The sequence below is a fragment of the Lacerta agilis genome, chromosome 14, assembly GCF_009819535.1.
Source record: "Lacerta agilis isolate rLacAgi1 chromosome 14, rLacAgi1.pri, whole genome shotgun sequence".
Classification (NCBI taxonomy): domain Eukaryota; kingdom Metazoa; phylum Chordata; class Lepidosauria; order Squamata; family Lacertidae; genus Lacerta; species Lacerta agilis.
In genome coordinates this window covers 1482735-1502984 of record NC_046325.1, presented here as the reverse complement: position 1 = coordinate 1502984, position 20250 = coordinate 1482735, and the positions used below count along the sequence as shown (strand labels likewise).

Sequence of the window (20250 nt, the reverse complement as noted above, 5' to 3'; positions counted from 1 at the left end):
GCAGGTTAATTCTGTGTCCAGGGCGGCTGTCTACCAGCTCCATCTGGTACGCAGGATGAGACCTTCCCTGCCCGCAGACTGTCTTACCAGAGTGGTGCATGCTCTCGTTATCTCCCGCTTGGACTACTGCAATGCGCTCTACGTGGGGCTACCTTTGAAGGTGACCTGGAAACTGCAATTAATCCAGAATGCAGCAGCCAGACTGGGGACTGGGAGTGGCCGCCGGGACCATATAACACCGGTCCTGAGAGAGCTACATTGGCTCCCAGTACGTTTCCGAGCACAATTCAAAGTGTTGGTGCTGACCTTGAAAGCCCTAAACGGCATCGAAGACCCAGTGTACCTGAAGGAGCGTCTCCACCCCCATCGTTCAGCCCGGACACTGAGGTCCAGCTCCGAGGGTCTTCTGGCGGTTCCCTCCCTGAGAGAAGCAAAGCTACAGGGAACCAGGCAGAGGGCCTTCTCGGTAGTGGCGCCCGCCCTGTGGAACGCCCTCCCATCAGGGGTCAGAGAGATAAACAACTACCTGTCATTTAGAAAATACCTGAAGGCAGCCCTGTTTAGGGAAGTTTTTAACCTGTGATATTTTAATGTATTTTAATATCTGTTGGAGGCCGCCCAGAGTGGCTGGGGGGACCCGGCCAGATGGGCGGGGTACAAATAATAATTTATTATTATTATTATTATTATTATTATTATTATTATTATTATTAGTGGCTGCGTGTTGGGCCCGTGGCAGGTTCGATCCCCTATCCCTGCCTATTGCAGCAGGTTGGGCCAGATGACCCTCAGGATTCCCTTCCAGCTCAAGGTCTCCTCGCACGCCAGTGTGGCTCCTGCCCTTGGCATGTGTTCTGCGGGAGACCAAGGGACAGTGGCTGGGAAAAGGAAGAGGAGCCGCCCCCCCCCCCCCGCCTTGGGTGCTGGCGGCCTCAGCAGGAGAGATTAGGGAGGTTTCCCACACTTTGAGCTGCTTATCTGGGAGAGGAGGGCTGTGAGAAAGAGCGCAGAGGCTGAGAGGCCTCCTTCCTTCTCCCGCAGTGCAGCAAACTCGGGAGATAAAGCAGAGAGACCCCACAGAGAGGAGAAGGCGTTGTTTGGGACATGGGAAGAGATGGGAATCTGTGTCGGGGAGAGGGGCTGCCCACCACAGCAGAGGCACAAACGCTTCCTCTTACTCAGTCCGGATCTCGGCCCCCCATCCCAATAAAGGGTCCAGGAGGGGTGAGATCAGAGCTGATTGACAGTGGGACGGACTCCCTGGGAAGGTGGGGGGGGGCCTTGGTTGGAGGCTTAAAACAGAGGGGATGGCCATCTGTCAGGGATGACTTAGCGCTGACTCCTGCATTGCAGGGGGTTGGGCTAGATGACCCTTGGGGTGCCCTGGCAATTCTGTGATTGACTGCAAGAGGGGTCAGGCTTTGGGGGGGGGGAAGGGAAGGTGCTATCCACCTGTCTTCAGCTAGGTAGAGATCTGGCCCAGTTTCTGGGGGGGTGGGGAGGTTTGCAGGAAGTGAAGATGGAGGAGGCGGGGGCACCGATCCAGGGTTCAAATCCCCATTTGGCCATGCAGTTTGCTGGCTGACCTAGAGCTGGTCGCTGCCTTCTATCCGTCTGCCCTACCTCACAAGGCTGTTGTGGGGATTAAATGAGGGCGGAGGAGGCGCATGTACGCCGCCTTGAACTCCTTATAGGAAAAAGCGGGATATAAAATAGATACAATAATAAGGTGGGATATCCTTTTGGGGGTCAGACTAGATGACCCTCGGGTTCCCTCCCAGCTCTACAATTCTGTGATCCTATGAAAATAAATAAGTAAACTGCGGAGGCAGATCATAGCTATTACGTTTCCTCGGTGATGTTTGCAGAAGGGATGCCCCCCCCCGGGATATTCCCATTTGTGGAGGGGGGCAAGGACACAAGCACCCCGGTGTGTCAAAATCTGTGATTTGAGCCTGAGGTGGGCTTGCAGGGTGGGTGGGTGAGTGGGGAATAGGACTGTTCCAGCCCACACAGCCCCCCCCCGAGGGTGTCGTGGGGAACCGGCCGGCCTGGCCTTCTTGCCTGAGGAATGTTTAATGCCAACGGCAGCTGTGAAATGGGACTCTTGCTTCAGGGGTGGGGGGAGAGAGACGGCTGTCAGAGAGGGACGGGGTCCCCAAAGACCCCTCCCTCCCCTCATGCCAGGCCTCTCAGCTGTCTGCTGACAATTTGCAGAGCTCAGCCCTGGGAGTGTGTGTGAGCCTTCCCCATTCCTGGCGCCCTCCAGATCTCTCACACTACAACTCCCATCAGCCCCTGCAGGGCCACATGGCCACGGGCAGCTGGTGGGGCACAGCTCCTGAGGGAGTTGGGGGTGACGGAGAGCTGCTGTCGCATGGCAGGTGGAGGACCTGAACCCAGGGCTCCAAGTCACAAGGAAGGAGATCCCAACTGAACATCAGGAAGGACTTCTCACAATGAGAGCCGTTCACCAAGAACAGATGGCCTTGGAAGGTGGGTGGACTCTCCTTCCTTGCACGTTTTTATAGCAGAGGTTTGGTGGTCCTTTGTCAGGGATCCCTCAGCCACAATTCCTGCATCGCAGGGGGTTGGACTAGATGACCCCTGGGCCCTTTCCAACCCCGCAGTTCTGCGAATCTCTGCTTTGGGGAAGGGCCTTCTTAACTCAGCGGGAGAGCGTTAGCGTTGCATGCATGCGGCCCCATGTCCAGCCCCCATCGGCATTTCCAGGTAGGGGTGCCAGAAACCCCTGGGGAGCGGCTACTGCCAGCCAGTGTAGACTGTATTGGGCCAGGTGCACCATTTGTCTGACTCGCTATGGTGAAAGGCGGCTTCTTACATTCCTATCCTATAGCCCCCACCATGGTTTCCCCAGCCCTCTTCCTTCTGCCTTGTAGGCAATCTTTGGCCAGGGACGCCCCGGAACATCTTCCTTGCACCCCCTTCTCTTGCTGCTCCAAGGGCTCCCTGCCATCCCATCCATGCCTCCCCTGCCTCCGCTGCTGGGTGCCCCTTGCATGCTGCTGGGCTGGGGTGAGGGGAGACCCCACGCTCGCCGTCAGGAAGCAGTCTGGGGAACCAGTCCCTCACTCTCGGTCTAAGTGTTGGTTGCTGACCTTTAAAGCCTTAAACAGCCCAGTATACCCGGAGGAGCGTCTCCACCCCCATCGTTCAGCCCGGATACAGAGGTCCAGCTCCGAGGGCCTTCTGGCGGTTCCCTCCCCTGCGAGGAAGTGAGGTTGCAGGGAAACAGGCAGAGGGCCTTCTCGGTGGTGGCGCCCTCCCATCAGATGTCCAGGAGATAAAGAACTACCCGACTTTTAGAAGACACCTGAAGGCAGCCCTGTTTAGTGAAGTTTTTTAATACTTAATGCTGTATTTTAATATTCAGTTGGGAGCCGCCCAGAGTGGTTGGGGAAACCCAGCCAGATGGGAGGGTATAAATAATAAATTATTATTATGATTACCCGCCTCACAGGGTTGTTGTGGCGATGCAGGGGGAGAAATATATACGCCACCTTGTTCTCTTTGAAGGAAGGAGGTTGAGAGGTAGATGATGCTGGCATCTGTCTGTCTCGAGAGACAACGGAGTGCGGCTCTGGGGTGAAGTCAAAGTGGCCTCCCCGGGGCCCAAGCCTGGGCGGAGTGTCCTGGGGGTCCCGGGCTGCCAGATGAGGAAGAACCCCCCACCCCCCGTCTCAGCCTCGCAGAGCAGGACGTTGGGCACCAGCTTGGCTGCAGGAGATGCCGGAAGGAGGCGTACCAGGCGCCACCCAACCGCCTTAGGGACTCCTCTCTGGATTTACATAGGGTTTACTCCTGTGCCGTTTCTCCTCCCGGAGATATCCTGCAAGGTTTAAGTGAGATATAAATATGAAGATACTAAGAAGTGGCCTCCATGTCCCCCGTGAAGCCATCCTTGGGGGTGAGCCAGAGGGGACCGCTGGCTTTTTCAGACTTGTCTTCTGGGAAGCTTCTTCCTGTGCACCCCACCATCAAAGCACCTTTAGCTAGAGGAGAAGCCCCCCCCCAAAAGCCAGACCCCCCCCTGGAGCCAGAGCTGCTCCCTCCTGGCTCCCACCCAACGTTTCCACCTGCAGCCGCCGGCCAGCAGCGACTTCTTCAAAAAGCCCTCCTTTTCTCCTAGAAGGAAACATCTGGTGGGCTGGGGGTTTCTTCCCCCCCCCAGCTCTTATTTTTAGCCGGGGGTGGGGGTGGCGGCGTTTCCCCCTCCCCTTCCCCTGTGCTCTGGCTGGGGGGGGGGGGGGTGGGAAGGAGAGGGAGAGGAAGGGGCAGCTGCAAAATGCCTGGCGGGGCTGCAAGAGATCAGCTATGCAAGGCGGCCCTCCTTCCTTTTTGGGGGGTGGGCCGTGGGGCCCGTTTCCGCGTGGGGGGGGGCAACTGAGTGGGTGGAACATCTAGGCGCATTGCACGACCATCGCTGCCCTTTACAGGTAAAAACTCGAAAAATTAGAATATCGTGGATAGGTTCATTTCTTTCAGTAATTCAACTTAAAAGGTGAAACTAATATATGAGATAGACTCATGACATGCCAAAGCGAGATGTGTCAAGCCTTTGTTTGTTATAATTGTGGTGATTATGGCGTACAGCTGATGAGAACCCCAAATTCACCATCTCAACTTTGGGGTTTTCATCAGCTATACGCCATAATCATCACAATTACAACAACTAAAGGCTTGACATATCTCGCTTTGCATGTCATGAGTCTATTTCATATATTAACTCCATTGGCTAATGAAAACAATTGCTTACATAAATGGACTTTTCCACGATATTCTAATTTTTCGAGTTTCACCTCTATTTCTTTTATTTATTTTTTAATTTGTGCTTCTCTCTTTTTTTGCCATGGCAACTCCTTCCATGCGCATGGCATGATGATTGCTGCTCTTTATTTATTAGTTAAATTAATTAGTCGCTCTTTTTTTTGCCGTGGCAACTCCAAGCCACTTACAAAATGACGTACGAAAATAAATATATGTTAAAACCAGGGCGGGGGGATGCATTAAAAGCAGCCCACCCCGCCTCGACTCTAAAACACTGCAGGTAGCTAAAGGCTGAAGGCCTGGTTGAAGAGGAAGTTTTTGCTTGGCGTCTGAAAGATATACCGTGGATGGCGCCTGGCGAGCTTGCCTAAGGAAGAGCATTCTGCAAATGGTGGAGCCACTGGTGAAAAGGCCCGTTTTGATTGTTCCTTCCGTGGAGGAGGCAGCACAAAGAGGGGCCTCAGGTGACAATCTATGGGTCGTATCTACCAGCAGTTGCACCCCTGTCCATTGCAGGTGGTCTGCCTACTGGAGATATCTCTCCAAATCAAGTTCCTAAGGCCTTGAAAAATACATTTTGGGTAGTGCTTTTGGTAAAGATTTGGTAAAATACATTTGGGGTAGGCTTTGGTAAAGGGGTAGGCTTTTGGTAAAATACATTTGGGGTAGGCTTTTGGGTAAAGGGCTAGACAGTGTCTGGTTTTCAATATCGTGATATACCACCAGCTGAACATTGCGATATACCAACATATCACAATGTCTGAAGCAAAGATGGAGCTATGTAGAGGCCTTGGCTGGCTTCACGGCTTTTCGCGCAGTATGATTTTTGCAGAGCACAAGCACACACACGCATCATGAATCGCGATATATTGCCAGGTCACATCTTGCGAAACCATTATCACAATATGGAGCTCAAACCTAGGTTATTTCCTGTCGCCCAGCCCTAGTAAAGCTTTTAAAATTTGGTTTTTATAATGTGTCTAAACAGGGAGAGCCATTAAAAAAGGAGGTGGGGATTAAAGACGAAAAGCAAACTATGAAAGGGGCACGTCGGATAAGTACGTGGGTTAAAATAACAGGGTCCAAGGCGTGAAGAGAGAAAGTGGGAACAATAGATGTGTTGTCTCCATGTAAAGACTATCAGCGTTCTTAGGTGATCAAGTCTAGTCCCCGATTTGCCAGGCTTGTGACGAAGGTTGTCTTGAAAAGGATGGTTCCGCTGTGTATGTAAGAAAGGAATGCCAGATCGTATATAAATAGCGCCTGGAGGTTGTAGCTGAAATCTCAAATTATGTGTGATTTTCTCTGTTATAGCTAGGCTGCAAGGGGTGTGTGTGTGTGATTGAGGGCTTCAACTTGCGTCCCTCCCTGAAACTGGAGGAAGCTGGACACCCTTTCTGCAGAAGAAACCGGGCCTGAGTCTGCTTGCAACCCTGTGATGCGGCCTTCCCCAACCCGGCGCTCTCCACAAGCGGCAGGACCCTCCATGACTATTGGCCATGCTGGCTGGGGGCTGGTGGGAGTTGTAGTGCAAAAAATGCCAAATCTGGAAAGCACCCAGTTTGTGAATGCTGCTGAAAAGACACCTTGCCCCCCCCACCTTAACCTCTCTCTCGTTCCCCTCTGCCCCCTTCATGTCCTCCTTTCGGGAATCTACAAGAGGATTATACAAATTCCTGGAGGAGAAGGTGGCAGTTTCTGGCCCCTGTGAGGACAAGATGCTGGGCTAGGTGGGGACCCTTAGGCCTGACCCAGCAGCCAGACTCTTCCGATGTCCTTATGGAACCTCCAGGGCCAGAGGCAGTCTATCTAGATTCCTCAGTTCTGAGGACAGGATGCTGGGCTGCGTGGGCCCCTCTTGGCCTGGTCTTGCAGATGCTCCTCCTATGATCTCAGGAGCATTGGGGCTGCACAGCGGAGCGGACTTGATCCAGGGCTTGTGTGTTGTCTCTGCCTTTGAGCTGAGCGAAGCCCCCCTCTTCCTGCCGGGGGGGGGTGGCAGTCGTGTGTGCAGGGAAGGACGCCAAGGGGTTCAGACGCAGGACACAGACGGAGGGAGACGGGGGCTGGTCTTGTTGCTGCTGCAGCAGCAGCATCACGTAGCTCCTCTCTCTGCCTCTGGATCTGAAGCAAGAGCTGGAAGGAAGGAAGGCAGGAAGGAAACTCCCAAGGAGAGGCGGGGGGTGCGGGGGGGGGGACGGGCTTCCCTCCAGACCAAAACCTTTCTCAAGCTCCCATTTCTGTCTCTCACATGGTTTCGGCCTGCCCCAGGGAAGGAGGCAGCATCTGCAACACATCACAGTGGCAGGATCCCTCCCTTCCCCGCTCAGTCCCTTCCAGCTGCGGGGAGAGGGGTTTTATCTGGGGAACTTGTACCTGCCTTCCGAAAGGGAAGCGCTCAGGTGGGGCCTAGAGTCCTGGTTGCACAGTAGCTGCAGTCGGTTGCGGGGGACGCTCTCCTGCAATCTCCTGGCACCAGAATCGGAAGCAGGGCTAAACCAGGTTGCAGTTGCCATTGCCGGCTCTAAAGTCTTACTTTTCAAGCGATGGGCCGGCTGTGATTGATTCTCAGTTGAACGCCAGTTGGCTGGTTCAGAGGACAACCTTGAGCTCGTTTAAGAGCTTTCAGAACTTTCCTTCTTGATCATATATGGCCTATTCCGACCTCTTTCTCTTAAGGCTGTGCAGAAAAAAAGCATTTTGATTTCTGAAATTCAATCCAGTTGTGCAGCTTGAATATAACTGATGGAATTCTACAGGGTGGGTCTTGGTGTGCGGAAACAGTCCAGATCCAGGGATCCCAGAGGTTGGAGATGTCCTGGCATATTCACTTGGTTGCAAGTGGCCGAAAGCCATGTGCAAAATGCTTGGCGCCTGGCTAATTTCGAACACAGCTTGGAAGGTGGGTAGGACCGAACCCAGCAGATTCAGATTCCAAGGAAGGAGATTGTGACTGAACACCAGGAAGCGCTTTCTGACGGCATGGGCCCTTCAGCAGTGGAACGGATTCCCTTGGAAGGGGTTTTTTTAAAATAGAAAGGTTGGATGGCCACCTGTCGGGGATTCTTTAGCCGTGATTCCTGCATTGCAGGGGGTTGGACTAGATGAGCCCTAGATGGACCTGCAATTCTGCGATTCAACGAAGCTCCGATTAGCGGATTTGTGCCAAAGTTACCGGTGGAGTTCCTCCAGGTCTCGTCTGGCTGCGCTTTTGCTGTGCCATGTCAGGCAGCTGCTCAGGTCAGCTCTGTTGGCACTGCCAACCGCTATTGTAATACTGCACAGGCGGGCAAGCAGAAAGCAGCCTTTATTTCCAGGAGTCAGGGCTGTGCCTGCCTCCTTCCCCCCCCCCACCTCCCGAGGAACAGCTCCCCAGTATTGCTTAATCTGTGTTGCAGTTGCATGTTCACTGATAAGGGGGATCCTTTTTCCTTCTTTCGCCTGCCGCTGTTGAGGGAGGGGCAAGGCCCCGGGCAGCCACCCAAAGCCAGCCAGAATCTCTGCACACCTTTCTAAGAAAGCTGGCGGCGGCAACGCTTCTTGGCAACGCTCCTTGTCCCCCATCCTAAAAGGGGGGAAATCCCTACTCGGGGCAGGTCTGATGCCTAACTATATCTCCTGCATCCCTCGTCCTTATCTCGGGAAGGGAAGGGACTCCTCCTTGAGGACAGGTTCAACATTTGGGGCTTTTTTAGGTTTAGAAAAAAGTAGGGCCAGGTGAGGATCCAGGGTGGACATGAAAGCGGTGTCTCAAATTAAGCATGGAGAAGTTTTTCCACCCTCTTGCATGACGCTATGGCTTGGGGACACCCAGCGATGCTGAATGTTGGAAGAGAAAATAAGTCCTCCTTCAAGCATTGTGTAGTTAAACGGTGGAACTCCCTCCCACAAGAGGCAGCGATGGCCACTGACCTAGACAGCTGCAAGAGGGGATTTGACGAATCCCTGGAGGGCTTTCGGGGCTCCTAGCCAGGATGGCTGCTCTGCCTCCGCACTTGGGGGTCAGGATCTTTATGACAGTGGTGCTTCTGAATCCCAGTTGCTAGAAACTGCGGGGTGGGGGTGGGGGGAGTGGCTCTTGTGCTCGGATCCTGCTTTCAGGCTTCCCATAATGGGAATCTGGTTGGCCACTGTGAGGACAGGATCCTGGACTAGGGGGCCCCCTTGGACCTGATCCATGTTCATAAAACACAAGTCCCCAGAGGGAGCTACATCCCATTGCAGACTCTGAGCGGGTCACCAGTAAGATTGCCGCTCATCCTTCCTGTGGACGCCCCCTTCCTAGCGTGACACAAAACAGGCCCCTTCTGCTTATTTCTTAACGGTTGCAAAGCAGCACGTGGGCTGGTCGGAAAGGCCGTATGAGGGAGGGCAGAGGGGGCAAAAGAAGAGGAGACCTGGGGGGGGGAGCAGAGGAGACAGGGCAGGGAGAAGGGGCCATCGATTCTTCCCAGCAAACCGTGGAATTTACTCCTGCAGCTAAATGGATGACTTCGGAATAAGTTTAGATCAGGGTTTCCCAGACTTGGGTCTCCAGCTGTTTTCAGACTACAATCCCCATCTTCTCGGCCACTGGTCCTGCTAGCTAGGGATGATGGGAGTTGTAGTCCAAAACAGCTGGAGGAGACCCAAGTTTGGGAAACCCTGGTTTGGGCAAGTGCATGGAGCGTGAAGCTTTGATTGGCCACCAACCGCAACAACCACGTTCTCCCTCCACAGTCAGGTTATAAATCTAGATTACGGAATGTCTGTTCCCCAGGGGGTTGGACAGGATGGTCCGCTGGGTCCCCCTCCAACGCCACCATTCTACGATCTCAGCTACATAGCTTGAGTGTAGCTCACAACAATTCACTTGTCCCAGTTTGCAAGGAGGAGAAAGGGACACCGTGGAAATGGAAATGGTATTAACTCTGGACTAAGGCGGAGCTTTTTAAACTGGGTTCGCCAACCTGGTGCCCAGAAATCTCCACATTGACGCAGCTGGAGCCAAACCAGTAGCAAAATGAGGCTGGGGGATTTCGAATGCCAGTTGCTGGGGGTCCCAGGCGGGCGGGCGGGCGGTTCTGTTGCATTCGCACCCTGCTTTCGGACCTTTTGTGGCATCTTGTTGGCCCCTGGGAAGAGAGGAAGCTGGGCTAGGAGGGCTCCCCCCTTTGGCCTGGTCCAGAAAGGCTTTTCTCACATCAAGCAGCTGCAGAGAAATGATGAGAGGACTGGACAAATTCACGGAGGAGGAGAAGGCTGTCAGTGGTCCCAGTGGCTGGAAACCGCAGGAGGGGAGAGGGCATCCCTTGTGTGGGCCCCACGTTCAGGTTTCCCAGCAGGTCGGCCCCTGGGAGAACAGACGCGGGGCGAGTTGGACCATTGGGCTGGCCCTTCATCCTCTTCCTAGGTTGTTGGGGATACTTGTGGCTCTAGAGGCGCGCGCTGCCTCTTGCAAATCGCTTGAGCTCGCCCCCAAAGGCGTATTCCTCCAGTGTCTTCCGAGACAGACAGATGCCAACAGCCACTGGTGCCCAAAGAGACCCTGTTTGTCCAGAGCCTGGTGCCCCCATCCAAGCTGGCATCTCCTGCGGCTTCTTCATCGCGGCCGGCTGAGGGGCATTGCCCAAAGATAAGCCCTTTCCCTGCGATCTCCTCCTCCTCCTGGGCGGCGTCATGCTCCTGGCAGCTCCCTTCTCCGTCGCGCCAGCAGCAGAGTCTCCCTCGGGCTCTGGAGCCGGGCTCCCTTGAGAACAAAACGCTCCCTTCTTCTCGGCCTCGTGCCGCCCTCTCCGGATCATATGGCTGACAAAACGTTTACCCAGCTGGCCCTCCCGGCGCACACAGGGGCATCTGTGTCTGGGGCAGGGTCATGTGCGCCAGCTGTTCTGCCACTATTGTTAACTTGAGGCTGGCTCCCTTCCGCCATCTGCCAGGCTGCTGCAGCAGCGCCCTCCTCTCTCTGCCTGCTCCCCCCCACCCCATAAAAAACGCTGCCTTCAGTTGCCTGCTTTGGGAGGTGGGGGCAGCAGCCTAGGTGAGCTGATCAGCATCCTCCGAGCACCATTGGCACCCGGCTCGACCCGTTTGCCAACCTCGCCCTCCAGGTGTGTTGCTCTGCTTCCACGGTTGGAGATAGTAATGATTCTGAATCCTGGTTGCTGGAAAACTGCAGGAGGGGAGAGTTGCTCTTGTCCTTGGATCCAGCCGATTCATCATACTTTTTCTCCCCCCCCCCAAAAAAAACCCCATTCCTCTGGGCAACGCACACCGAGTTCCTTCAGGCTCTTCCTGCTGATCTTCAGAAGTTTCTCCTTCCAGGGCACTCTGTGGCTTTTCTGCATCTGACTACAGAGTGGCAGGAGAGCTTAGCTTCCCACTTGAGTTTTGCAAAAGCCTCCATGCTTTCAGGTGGTCTGTTCTGAGCAGCCTTCGAAATCCACCAGGCGCACTTGGCACCTGGCTATCAGCCACTGGGGGGCCAAGTGAAGGTGCGTGGGCGCAAGGGTGGCGCCTGACGTCTCCACCACCTGGAGGCGCCCGCCTGGGGATCCTTGGATCTGGACCGTTTTCACACACCAGCAACACATCCTGTAGAATTCTCTCCCGTTGCATTTTATCAGAATGAATTTCAGGAGCCAAATCGCCGTATTGGAAAAAAATACAACTTAAGAGCTGCCTGGCCCCCAAATGGCAACCAGGCCTTTGGTTTTGGCGACTGTAACCCTGGTTTAAGGACCCATTTGGCGCCTCGCTTTCACACCTGAGCTTCTAACACTTGAGATTTCCCCCCTTGCAGAAAGCCTGTGATTCCCCTCACCCACGAACCTACCCATTTTTAACGCAAAATGTTTCCAGGAGCAAACGCTGAGCCGGGAACTTGAGGCTGGGCGGTTTCTGTTGTTGTCCTTACAGCTGCCAAGGTAGCCTCCTTGCAAGGAAGCCCACCCCAGTGGAGGAGTGGCTGGCCTCAGCCCCACCGCCTCTTCCTCCTCCTCCTCCTCCTCCTCCTACACTGGTCACTCGAAGGAGCCCTCTTCCTGGATACTTGGAAGGGCTGCTTCTAAATTTAGCTGCTGCTCCTCCTCCTTCCAAAACATCATCTGAGCAGACACATAGCAGAAACGAGCGCTGTGCCGTCTGGGCTTCCCACCCTTCATGGACTTCAGAGAGGGAGGACTGCTTGCAGATTCATACACACCCCCAAGGCCTTGTCTCTGTCGCCGTCTTCCCCCAGGCGGAGGGTGGGGAAACTCATGGAGGAGGGGGCCACGAGGCATAGCTGGCCAGAGACTCCCGGAGGGGCAGCAGAGTCGGTGGTTTGCCCGGCTGGAGAGGAAGTGGTCCGACTTGTGAGGAATGGTTGATGGATAGGAGAGCCACCTTCAGAAATCTGAAGGCCTTTCCCCTGTAAGATTGGGCACAACCATGTTTCCTGATGCTGCAGAGGGCAGGACCCGAAGCGAGGGATTCAACCTACTGTACAAGAAAGGAGATTCTGGCTCAACATTAGGAGGAACTTTCAGAGGGTCAGGGACATTTGACAGGGGAACGGACAGCCTTGGAAGCGGGCAGACTCTCCTCCCTTGGAGGTTTTTAAGGCTGCCAGCGATTCTTCAGCTGTGATTCCTGGACTAGGTGGCCCACTTCTGCGACTCCAAAGCTGGGCCATGCTGAATCTTGAAACAATAAAAGTGTGGTTGAAATAAAATACACCACTCAAACCCCCACTCAGCCCTGGAGCTTCCTGGGTGACCCTGGAGTCAGTCGCGGCCTCCTAACCTCCCTCGCAGGGTCGTTGTAGGCATTGACTGAAGGGGTGAACTGTGTCTTCCTCGGAGGACCATCGACTTCCGAAGTGTTCGGCAACCAAGGCGCAATTGCCGGTCGGCAAAACCCACTGAAAAAATGGAGAATTGCGCCTCGGTTTGAAAGCCGAAGCGTTCGGCAACCGAGTTTCCGCTGTATAAATGCAATGAATCTGCCCTTCGGCCGACCTGTGTAAGAGAGCAGGAGAGGCTAGCCAGTTGGAGATGTCGGTTGCCAGCCTGGCATCCCGAGATCCACACGGTCGCAATTGGACCCACGCCAGTCACAAAACGTGCCTGGCACCTGGGGGATTTCGAACACTCCTTCCCCTTCAGCCTCCAGCGACCTGCCCCCCCCCGGGGAGGCTTCGCTGTGGGGCTGCCTGACTCCTCCTCCTCCTGCTGCTGTCCAAAGTGCCCCTGAGTCACTTGGACAGCCAGCCTGAGTCACTTGGAAGTCTTGGGGGGGGGGCTTTCCATTTGGACTCTCCAGGGGCTCCCTGGGAGTTTAAGGACCCTGTGCTTTCCCCTCCCAGACCTCTCCCGAAACCGCTTTGCCGAGGTCCCCGAAGACGCCTGCCACTTGATGTCCCTGGAGGGGCTGAGCCTGTACCACAACTGCCTCCGCAGCATCCCCCCGCCATCGCCAACCTCCAAGCCCTCACCTACCTGAACGTCAGGTAACTCGCACAAGGGGGAAGCCTGGGGGGGGGAGACCCGGGGTGTTTCTCCAGGGGTGTGGTGAGAGTTCTCTGGATTCCCTGCACGACTCAGGCCCCCTTCCCTACAGACCCTCCTGGGTGCCAAGATCGGCATAGGGCGCCCTCTCGGAAGTTCCTCTGCCCTCGGAGGCTCGGGGGTGGTGGTGGCCTGCCCCAGGAGAGCTGTGGGGCTCCCTCCTCCCCACAGAGGTGCGCCCGGCTGCGTGTTTTTACGACCCACCTTATTTTCCTGGCTGCAAGCTGTTTCGAATGGGCTTTTGTTCGTTTATTTTCAGTTTCCCAAGGTTATTCCAACAATAGCCCCACTATGGCAATGCCGTTTCGCATCTTTTCAAATTGCTGCTAATGATGCAACCTGCCGTGGGACCTCGGGGTGGAAGTCGGGAAATAGATAAGACGAGGTGGAATAAGTGCCCCCGCTCGCTTCCTCAATCCCCCCCCACCCATACTGCTTTGCCGGTCTCCCCTGATATTTGGGAAGCCAGATTTCCTCCTCCTCCTCCTCCACTGTTGTCTTCTTCCCTGCAGCCGGAACCAGCTCTCTTCCCTGCCCTCCTGCCTCAGCCTGCTGCCCCTCAAGGTCCTCATCGCCAGCAACAACAAGCTGGTCTCCCTGCCCGATGACATTGGCACCCTCAGCACCCTCCGCCAACTGGTGAGTCGGCAACGCCGGGTGTGTGTGTGTGTGGAATTCATAGAATCCTAGAATCCTAGAGTTGGAAGAGACCCCAAGGGCCATCCAGTCCAACCCCCTGCCAAGCAGGAAACACCATCAAAGCATTCCTGACAGACGGCTGTCAAGCCTCCGCTTCAAGACCTCCAAAGAAGGAGACTCCACCACACTCCTTGGCAGCAAATGCCACTGCCGAACAGCTCTCACTGTCAGGAAGTTCTTCCTAATGTTTAGGTGGAATCTTCTTTCTTGTAGTTTGAATCCATTGCCCAGTGTCCGCTTCTCTGGAGCAGCAGAAAACAACCTTTCACCCTCCTCTATATGACATCCTTTGATATATTTGAACATGGCTATCATATCACCCCTTAACCTTCTCTTCTCCAGGCTAAACATACCCAGCTCCCTAAGCCGTTCCTCATAAGGGGACAGGCCAGAAGCCACATGGAGGGTGAGGGGTGGGAGGGATCCCCAAGGCCCCCCCGCCCTGAACCCAAAAGGCGGCAGGACCACCACCACCCAACACACACAACCATCACATGCTTCAATCTGCTAGGACAACCCCCTGCAGACAACCTGCTTGGATCCCTCTCTCACCCCAAATCACCTTGAAGACGCCTAGGTAGAATTGTGGGGGGGGGGGCCTCTCTGCCCATTCAAACATACCAAGACAACACAAGAACGGGGCCTTTTCTGTCGTGGCTCCCCATTTGTGGAATGCCCTCCCCAGAGAGGCTCGCCTGGCACTACCATTGCATGTATTTAGGTGCCAGGCAAAAACCCTCCTCTGTACCCAGCCCATCAGCCATTAGACAACCTATGTCCTTTTAATTTATTGTTTTATCTTTTTGGTAAACTGCTTTGAGTTGGTGGGTGGTTGGGTTTTTTAAAAATAAAATGAAATTACTAGTATGTAAATTTTATGAAATAAATAAGCTTTCTCTCCTGCCCCATGTGAGATGTCTCCATAGCAGTCTTAGTACTGGGACCTCTCAGGCTCTCTCCCTGCCTCCAGGGCTCTCCCTCCCCCCCCCACTGGGATGGGGCTCAGCTCACCTGTGGCCTTTTCCCAAATCTTCTTTTCTGCTTCAGGACGTCAGCAGCAATGAGCTGCAGTCCCTGCCGGCGAGTGTGGGCGGCCTGGAGTCTCTTCGGGACCTCAACGTCCGGAGGAACCAAATCGCCATCCTGCCTGAAGGTCAGTGGCTGCCCAAAGCCTCCCTCCTTTGCTGCCGCCATCTGGGCACTGGCAGATCCCCTGCTTCTAAACGGGCAATGGGGGGAGCCCTCCCTGCCCTGCTTCCCCTTGCTCATGGACCCTGTGCTTTGCCCCTCCCCATTTCAGAGCTGGCGGAGCTGCCCCTGGTGCGGCTGGACTTCTCCTGCAACCGCGTTGTCCGCATTCCCACCTGCTACCGCCACCTGCGGCACCTGCAGTCCATCCTGCTGGAGAACAACCCTTTGCAGTTCCCACCTGCGCAGGTAACAGGGAAGCAGGGGGTGGGTGGCTGAGAGCAGAGATTGCTTGGAAGGAAGGGCGGAGCTGGCCTGTGGTTCTCCCCAAACACACCCCACCCTTTCCATTTATCCTGCCCTTAGGAGAAGGCAGAGCAGGGGCCAGGGCTCTCAGTGGGGCCCGGGGCTAGGGCGTAGCAGGCTGGCAGGGAAGGCAGGCGCGATCCGGCCACTTGTTGCACTTCCTCCTTGCCGAAAGGAGCAGGCGGCCTTCGTTTTTCGGGAGCCGCCGCCACCCTGTGACCCGGCGCCTCCGTTCTCCCCGCAGATCTGCTCGAAAGGCAAAATCCACATCTTCAAATACCTCAACATTGAGGCCTGCAGCAAGGCGCGGCCGGACCTGGCAGAGTTCGCACAAGGAGCCCGCCCCGCCGGCTTCGGGACGTGGTAAGGCGGGCAGGGGGGGGGTCCTGGGAGGCTCTGCTAAGCTGCTATTGCTGCTTCCACCCCATGGGAAAGAGCAGCGTGTCTGGGGCCAGGAGGGGGAGGAGAGAGGCTGCACCGGGGAGGAGGGGGCTCTGGAGCTGCTTTGGCCGCCGGAGTGGAGCCAGAAGAGCATAGTTTCCAAGAGGCTTGTTTCTGTGTCTGCTCCCCCAGCCTCCCGGACGATTTCTACCCGTGCGGCAGTACGGCGGCCTCGACTCGGGCTTCAACAGCGTCGACAGCGGGAGCAAGCGGTGGTCGGGGAACGAGGTGCGGAACGCTTTCCGAATGTGCTTGCGGGGATGTTTTTTACAGTTACGAAGGGGAGAGAGGGAGGGGCTTTGCAGGGGGCCCTCCAGCCAGCGGGGTGTGACGTGAGCCTCTGGCCGGTTGGGTTCCATCCTAGTCACAGCGTTATAGGATTGCAGGGCCGGAAAGGGTCCCCCGAGGCTCATCTAGTCCAGCCCCCTGCAGTGGCTCCATCATGCCTGACAGGCGGCCAATGATCACAGCTCAGTAACCCCTGACAGAAGGCTATCCAAACTCTGCTTAAAATGCGAAGGAGAGCCCACCACCTTCCAGGGCCATAGAATTCAAGCATCATTAAGATGGAAGGGACCCCCATGGGTTATCTAGTCCAGCCCCCTGCAGTGCAGGAATCGCTGCTCAAGAATCGCTGCCAGGTGGCCGTGCCACCTCTGCTTAAAAGCCTCCAGCAAAGGAGTCCGTTCAGCTGTCGGACGGCCCTTACCACCCGTCATTTGCTGTTTCTCTCTTCTCCTTCACCGTCCCCCATTCTCCCTGCTTCTCAGTCCACAGATGAGTTTTCGGACCTCTCCTTCCGCATTGCTGAGCTGGCCAGAGACCCCAAGCAGCTGAGGGAGAAGCGCAATGGGACAGGTGAGGAGCCAGGCAAATGGGGGGGGGTGTGGGTGTTGCTAACAGCAAGACCTGACTGGGCCCGGAGGGAGAAAAAGAGGGAGCCCTGAGCCCTAACCTGCTTCCTCCCTTCCTTCCTTCCTCTGTTCCACACAGTGGATGCCGCTGATCTGGAGCAGATCGACTACATCGACAGCAGCGTCAATGGGGAGGAAGAGGAGGACGAGGTCTCCGTGGGGAAGCCAGAGAGCGCCTCTCTGGGGACGGCACCCACCGAGGTGAGAATGGAGCTTGCCCTCCTACTGGCAGACCTCCCGGGGCCGGATTTTCCCATGTCCTGCTGGGAGAGTTGGAAGGGAGGGCAGGGATAGAGTCCGAGGATGGCGAGGCCTGTTGCACTCTCCACAAGCGGAGGAACGACTTTGGGGTCCTGGGCGGGCAGCGTGTGGCGTTTGGGTGCTGGGGGGGGGTGGGCTGGGGGCAAAAGCTTCCGAATCATCTTGTTTTGCTTGAACAAGATTATCACCGGGGGGGGGGCGTGCAAGAGGGTTGGACTGCCAAAAGGAAGAGGTCCTGACCACCTTCTCGTCTTTGTGTTCTGCCGGAGGGAGTTCCACAGTTCAGCTGTGAAAAACGGACTTTGTTTTCTCTTTCCCAAATCCTCCAACGCTCCGCTTCGCGGGACGAGTTCTGGCGTCACAAGAGAGGGATGAAAGCTTTTCCCTATCCGCTTTCTCTTCCCGGGCATAATTTTCTGAGCTGTCACGTTGCAGCTTCAACCAGCAAATCCCTCCCCTCCCCCCTTTATTTGCTCACACTTTCCTCTCTTCCCGCCCTCTTGGCCTCTTCTAGGACTTCCAGAAGCCCAGGAAGAGCTCCTCTACTTCCCTCCAGAAAACAGGACTTGCGGAGCAGGGCCCGACCGGCAGGTGTGTGGCGCCACCTTGCGGCCAGCTCCCTTTGCGGGCGGGTGGGATCTCGTGGAGCAGAGCGTCCCTGCGGAGTCTCCTTTCCGTCTCCTCCAGCCCTTCCTCCCAGGGTGCCTTTGCCCCATACTCAATCCTGAGCTTGGGGGTGTGGGGTCCTCAAATCCCTCGTGGCTGCCAGTAATGGCCCAAACTCCACATGCTCTCTGGGATTTGAGGCCACTTGCTGTTTAGTTTTAAAAACAATTTTATTGAAATATGTTTAAAAATAAAATCCAATATTCATACAATATTGCATTCAAACTAAAAAAAAATACAAAAAGAACAAAAGGTAAAAGTTACATACACAAATCATACAGTGTTACATTGAACTTAAAGAATTACAAAAAAAGAAAACTAAGAAAAAAGCTAAGAAAAAAGCAAAAGAAAAAGGTAAGTTACACACAACAGCTCACATCCAGTTAAAAAAAGAAAAAAGTTACAAATAATAATAGATAGATTAGAGATAAAAGTTAAAGATATAAATTAAAGACTTCCTAAAGTTCTACTTCGTGTTCCTTACAGATATTCCAGTCAACGCTGTTTGTTTTATTTTTCCCAATCGAGCTTATATCCAGATACTATTATTTATATCTACATTTTCTTAACTCCTGTGGGTGAATCATTCCAAACAGATCAGCAATTTTGTTTCAACTCCTCCTTTTTCATATATTCTTCTACGTATTTCCATTCTCCTGTCACTTTTGGTTTGAAATTTCTAATAGCTGCTGTCATTCTTGCCAAATTCATAAACTCGACCAATCTTAAGTGCCATTCCCGTAATTATGGAACCTCTTCCCCTTTCCAATGTTGTCCAATTAACATTCTAGCGGCCGCACACCAGAACTTTTGCAGGGGGCCAGGCGGGCAGCCAGTGATGGGCAGGGCCCCCATGCCTTTGTGTGGGTGCCGGTTGCCCCTCCACGGTCTCCGCGCTGTGACACCCCTGCCTCTTGCTTCCCCTCTCCTCCAGGGCCAGCCTGCCCAGGCCAGAGCCCTTTGGGGAGGAGCGCCGTCGCCCGGAGATCCTGCAGCTGTGGCAGGAGAGGGAGCGCCAGCAGATGCAGCAGCGACCGCTGTGGAGCCAGGGGGCCGAGAGGAGGGAGAGGTAACGGCCGGGAGGGGTCGGGGGGGGGGGCTGGCCCTTCTGCTTGTCTATAACGGGTTTGCATACCACCCTATCATTTAAAAAAATGCAGCAAGTAAACCATGCCATAAAGACACGAGAAGTTAGGAGCAGACACCGCTTAACCCTTGCGGAAGGAGGCACCCTTAAAAGCCACGCACACACACACACACCCGTGCCTGCCAGAGGGAGGACTTGAATCCAGGCCTCCTCAGCCCAATCCTCTGCCCGCTTCATGCTGCGGCTGCTATCGCTCTCTTCGTTAAATAAATAAGATGGGACTCCCGTCTTAAGACCCAGAAGCCGGCGGTTGTTTCTACGGTTTTCGAAGCGTCTCGGAAGCCGAACGCCGGAAACCCCGGAAGTAATTGCTTCCGATTTCGAACGCACCTCGGGAGTCGAACGGCTTCCTGGGCGTGTTTTTCATTTTTCTCCATTGACTTTGCCAACCGCCCTTTGCGCCCTCGGTTGTCGGATGTTTCGGAAGTCGAAACGGTCTTCCGGAACGGATCGCGTCCGACAACCGAGGTCCCGCTGTATTTCGTTTCCGTTTCATTTATTGCATTGATAGCCCAGGAGCTCAAGGTGGTCTGTGTTGTTGTTGTTCTCCTCCTCCTTTAATCCCCACAACGACCCTACGGGGTAGATTAGGCTGGGAGGTGGGGGTGGCTGGCTTCACGGCCGATTGGGTGGATTTGAACCCGGGCCTCCCGGGGTCCGACCCTGTAAAACGCTACGCCAGCATGGCTGTGGGAGAGGGGGGGGTCTGGGTGATGCAGCCCCGCCACCCAGGACACCAGCTAGACGGGTCCAGCCTCTCTCTCTCTCCTTGACTCCGGGTTCCTTTTCTCCCCCCACGGCAGCCTGGCAGAAAGCAGCAGCAGCAGCAGCAGCAGCCTCTCCCAGCTGAAGCATCGGAGCCAGGTAAGGATGGATGAACAGAGAGAGAAAGAGAAAGAGAGGGGGGCATGTCCCCCCCCGTGTCTGCTTTCCTTTCAGAACATTTCAGGTGCTCTTCTCGTGGCGTCACAATGAAGGCTCCCTGCCAGATAGGAGGCCTGGCCTCTGCTGTGCAACTTGAGCCGCATCGCTCAGCCGTCTTCCCCTCCCTAGTAGTCCAACATCCTGTTCTCACAGTGGCCGATTGCCCCTAAGGACCTAGGACTCTAGGTAGACTGCCCCAGACCTGAGGCTCCATAAGAACAGCTGTGCTGCTGGATCAGGCCAAAGGGGCCCGTCTAGCCCAGCATCTCTTCTCACAGAGGCCGACCAGGTGCCTGCTGGAAACCCGCAAGCTGGATCCGAGCACAAGAGCCCTCTCCCCCCGGGATGTTCCAGAAACGGGCATTCAGAAGCATCGCCACCTCTAACT

General features: G+C 55.1%; 1 protein-coding gene across 1 annotated transcript in view; it reads left to right on the top strand.

The window, feature by feature from the left end:
* Positions 1–20250, top strand: part of LRCH4 (leucine rich repeats and calponin homology domain containing 4) — a 51267-nt gene that overhangs the window by 23786 nt on the left and 7231 nt on the right. The window contains 13 exon segments of the mRNA XM_033170253.1: positions 13115–13213; positions 13216–13258; positions 13829–13955; positions 15063–15168; positions 15316–15452; positions 15754–15872; positions 16083–16102; positions 16105–16178; positions 16721–16808; positions 16944–17065; positions 17640–17716; positions 18726–18860; positions 19742–19802. Coding sequence (XP_033026144.1) covers positions 13115–13213; positions 13216–13258; positions 13829–13955; positions 15063–15168; positions 15316–15452; positions 15754–15872; positions 16083–16102; positions 16105–16178; positions 16721–16808; positions 16944–17065; positions 17640–17716; positions 18726–18860; positions 19742–19802 — 1208 coding nt within the window.